This window comes from Nanorana parkeri, unplaced genomic scaffold (genome assembly GCF_000935625.1).
Source record: "Nanorana parkeri isolate BGI_ZX_2015 unplaced genomic scaffold, ASM93562v1 scaffold69, whole genome shotgun sequence".
NCBI classification, from domain to species: domain Eukaryota; kingdom Metazoa; phylum Chordata; class Amphibia; order Anura; family Dicroglossidae; genus Nanorana; species Nanorana parkeri.
Genome location: NW_017306337.1, coordinates 2,572,239 through 2,576,844, shown reverse-complemented (window position 1 = coordinate 2,576,844; position 4,606 = coordinate 2,572,239). Strand labels below are relative to the sequence as shown.

Here is a 4,606-nt window from a genome sequence, read left to right as displayed (position 1 = left end):
AATCTCAGGTTAAGTTTTGAATCAGGCAATCTGAAGAAAAGATGTCTATCTTGCTAGGGGAAAAGCAAAAAACCTGAAGCATGCTGGCAGTCCTGAAGGCAGCAGTATAACCCGACTGGTCAAGATGCCCCATGTCCCTCGATGGACAAAAATAGAAAGGTTTTTGTTTAGGCCAGTTTTTAGTAAATTATTTAGCCTGGCATGCAAGCTTCAAAAGTCCCTCATCAGTTTTCAGACTGCATGCAAACTGCACAGCAGCTATCCCACTCACATACCCATCTTCATGTTGATACCTATTCAGCTGAAATGCGAAAAATGGCTCAGGAGTTTAAAGATGACTTTGCACTACAACAGTGGTCCACAAATGACAGACCACGCGCCTGGTCCATCCAGACCGAGATCGCCAGTGACAGCCAGTGTCCCGCTGCGCACCAAGTAGGATGGAACAGTATCTTCCGTCCTCTTCAACCGCCCATAGCCTCTCGGCTCCTTCAAGCACCTCCTCCTGACTCTGCTTTCAAGCTCCCTGCTTTGCCCCCCAGCTCTGTCTCCTAACTTCACCTCCCAGCTAAAAGGTACCCCAAAGAAACATGTGAGGACAGTAAGAGGGCACTCCGCTGAGGACAGCCAGTGTAAGGGGGCACTACGATGGGGATAGCCAGTGTACAGCAGCACTCTGATGGGGACAAGCAGCACTCTGATGGGGACAACCAGTGTAAGGGGGAAGACTCCAATGGGGACAACCAGTGTAAGAGGGCTTGCCAATGGGGGCAACTTATTATTTGCCCCATTACATTGGTTGCCCCCATCAGAGTGCCCTCTTACACTACTTTCGCAGTTAATGAAAGATGGCACACTGATGGGGACAGCCAATGTAAGGGAGCACTCTGATGAGAACTATTAGTTGCCCCCACTGGAGTGCCTGCTTACATTGGTTACCCCCATTAGAGTGCCCCCTTAGATTAAATGCAAACATAAAGGAGTACACTGATGGGGAAAAGCAATGTAAGGGGGCACGCTGATGGTGACAAGTAATGTAAGGGGGCACGCTGATGGTGACAAGTAATGTAAGGGGGCACGCTGATGGTGACACCTAATGTAAGGGGGCACGCTGATGGATTCTGTCCTTTTTTCAGTGAAGCCAGCCACAATGTGGTACAATCGCACCACACTATGCCTATAGAACTTAAGGCAATGTCACTTATGAAATTTCAATAAAGTTCTAACAAAAAAAAATGTGATGCGCTGGGATCGATGCATCAGAACTGTGCCAGGGAAAACACACTGGCAGCTGTGCTTTGCAGTGCTAGTGTGAATGCAACCTAAATGGCGGACCGCATTGCAGAAATAGACCGAGTGGCTGTTCTGTCCAGCAGACAATTTGGACCTTGGCTTGATGAAAGTTTTTCTCACCAGATCTCCTTGAATTTTAATTCACTACCCCTGCACTACAAGGAAGGTCAGTTTATCCCTCATGGCAAAACACTGCAATCATTTGCTTTTTTTTTTTTTTATATAAAAAGAGAAGGGAATTGCCTGGTTCCCTTTGATGCCTGTTCACTAGCTAAAAAGAAAAGTTTATAAAAAAAAAAAAAAAAAGGAAGAAGTAGGATATGTGGTACTATAACTCAGCACAATGGGGGGAAATTCATAAAAAGTGTAGCAGACAGAACCTGGTTGCTATTAGCAACTAATTGAGATTCTGTCTGCTCCAGTTTTTATGAATTTATGCAAAGTTCCCCCCCAAAAAACAAAGTCATAAGAAATCTAGTATACAATAAGACAGGAGAAGCTTAAAGCACACACCTCTATAGACTATTATCGTTATTAACTAAACAGTGAAAGCAGGCAGATATTTTAAGTACCATCATCAAACAAATATCTAAAAGCTCCTATTGCTGACTTTCTGTCTGACTTAATTTCTTCAATCATCTTCAGATATGGACCTATAATAATTACAATTTGCACGAAAAGGGACAATTAAATAAACAGTCACAAATACCTCTTTCTAAATGGTAACCTCAATTACTGTTATAGCAAAATAGGGTAGTTCTCCAAACAAATACACACATTTACCGTGTTACAATATCTTGTCCCCAAAGAAGTGACAAAATCTCAAAAGTCGTTTGTTGGCTTGCAAAGCCAATTGCCCTCATCACATGGTATTACTATAAAGCACTTTGTGACCAAGCTGAGATATGATGAATTGTAAAAATACACCTTCTGAGCGACTTCACTGCATAGGTTTCATTAGCAGAAGCTGGATCACACCCAGACCTCTGACCTTTGGATGCATACACGATCTCAGATTTATCTTGAATGGAAAGTCCTAAGTATACATCATGTACTTCTTAGATTACGTTTCTCCAATTTTTAACAGAAAAACTGCCAGCTCATTGTTCAAAAGATATGACACTAAAGAATGAAGAAAAAACAAAAACACAAACGTACAAAGTGTTGCATCTTAAATGCAGGCTTTATTCAATCCATCTGGAAAGAACTGGTTAAACAAGTTATGACATGGGCCTATTTGCTATCCTGTCGCTGGTGACAAGTTGCTGTCAAGGACACAGAAGGGAAGTGACACACTCATCTGCTTGTATGTGTCATTCCCTCACTGGATCGATATGCAAGGTGTCTCTCTCGTTGGTGGCTGGTTGCTCTAAGGGAGCGATATATACAAGCAGATTATTATTATTTTTTTCCCTGCACGATTTAGCACTCCGGTTGCTAGAATCTTCTTGCCATGGGTATACCCTGTAGTATAACATTGACCTTATCAACACAGACAAAAAAGGACATCTGCATACCTCAACATAGGTCATAACTACCAAATCCCAGCAGCAAGACTACTGTACCAATACATGGTATATGCATTTCTTCACAAATTAGGATTTTCACAGAAGTTACTGTACAAAACTCATAAATGTAATGTATGTAACCATAGCTCATCAGCTTCACAAGATCCCCAAAGTCTTAGTTTTTTGTTTTTGTAAATGTTCTTTTAATATGTATGTTACTTTAGAGGCCATTCTGATACAACAGAGTGGTGGGGTGCAGATAAATATTCATTTCACAGTGTCTCATGGATCCACATGTCAGTACAATGAAATACTACTACTACCCCGCAGATGGCAATCAATCATTCTTTCATTTTCAAGTACCGGTTAGAAGGCGGCAGCTACTGATGAAATATATTTTCTTGTATTAATACACAATGCCCTGGTTAGGCAGCCCTAGGTTGCTGTCGAAATCCTTTAGAAGTCCTAATCTCTGAGAAAATGGACATCACTGGCAGATACTAGGCATCAGTAGTCCTCTCAGCACAAGCTCCATTGGGATACTGCAACACAGCCAAAGGTGTTCCTTCTTGAATGGACTCTGCAATTAAAAAGAAGTAATGGATTAATTGAAGTTTATGTAAACCCCAACACAGAACATCTCTTTTGCTCCCTTTTGGTCTGTTTAATACACCACTGAAAAGAGTTTCAGTGGACAGATTCAACCCTCTTTGGTGACCACTGTCATGGAGACAGAAAGTGGAAAGCATACATTTTATAGAAGTTGTCATGAGAGGAAGAGGTAAGGGAAAGTCGCCAAAGGGGAAAATGTTTTCTGGTGACCACTGTCTCTAAGATGAGAATTCCCCTCATTTTGGGGAGATTTGCTCTCATTTCCTGTTGCACCTCTATAGCAGGAAGTGAAGGAAAAGCTCTCCAGCAGGACAGACAGCAAAAAATATAACCCAATAGGGGGTTGTTTAACACATCCCTACTCTATCCAAAACTAAAAAAAAAAAAACCCACACACTATTTTGTAGATAGATGCACATGCATTCATACATCCTTTTTTTAGGTATGCTTTGTGAGGAGAAACACAAAGCAAGTGTGTATTTTCCTATTTGACTGCAAAAACTGGAAATTTACTGTACAGTAAAAAAAAAAAAGGGGTATTCTTTTAGCTGTCCTCTGATACACATCAGCTTCCACCAAACTAAACCATCAGAAGAAAGATTCTAAAGGATCACAACATTTTATATAAAACAGTATGTCTGAGCGCTATTTACCCTTCTCCACGTGGTCCTTCCATCTCCTCCTCCTCCATAAGAAACAGCGTGACTTCATTTTGGGTTTGAGTCTCCTCAGCTCATCTAATTTAAAAAAGGGGGAAAAAAAATAATGTTTTTGCCTTGAAAACCATGCAGTTCTCTGAGATGCAGTGGCATCATGCAGTATATTAGCATGTCACAGTTTTCATTGGCTTCATTTGCCTGGACATTGATATTAAAAATTAAAAAAAAAGAAAAGTTTAGGGGCCACCAGTGCTAGCTCATTTGAAAATGCCACTTCTCTGGCAGTGCTGGACTTTAATATTTTTGAGTCTTAGCACTAGAACAAGCATGGCATGCTGTAAATGAGCTACAGAATTCCTCATCTCTAAATGTTTTAAGGGTCAGAGACTCTGTTCCCTGGTTGCCATGCTGATAATTTTGGCCTCAATGCTGACATTCAATCCAATTTAGTGAAGCAATGGTCACCAGGACAGACGTTTGGGCAATATTCCCAGCAGGAACACAATCTGCAACAAAAATGTGAAAGAAAGGGGG

At 41.2% G+C, this 4,606-nt stretch overlaps 1 protein-coding gene across 1 annotated transcript in view; it reads right to left on the bottom strand.

The window, feature by feature from the left end:
• Positions 1 to 3,252: 3,252 nt before the first annotated feature.
• The window catches only part of CUNH2orf72 (chromosome unknown C2orf72 homolog), a 7,864-nt gene continuing 6,510 nt past the window's right edge, over positions 3,253 to 4,606 (bottom strand). The window contains exons 2-3 of the mRNA XM_018576502.1: positions 4,067 to 4,150; positions 3,253 to 3,381 (exon numbers count right to left, since the gene is read on the bottom strand). Coding sequence (XP_018432004.1) covers positions 3,302 to 3,381; positions 4,067 to 4,150 — 164 coding nt within the window. The 3' untranslated portion in view covers positions 3,253 to 3,301. The remainder of the gene's footprint in view (positions 3,382 to 4,066; positions 4,151 to 4,606) is intronic.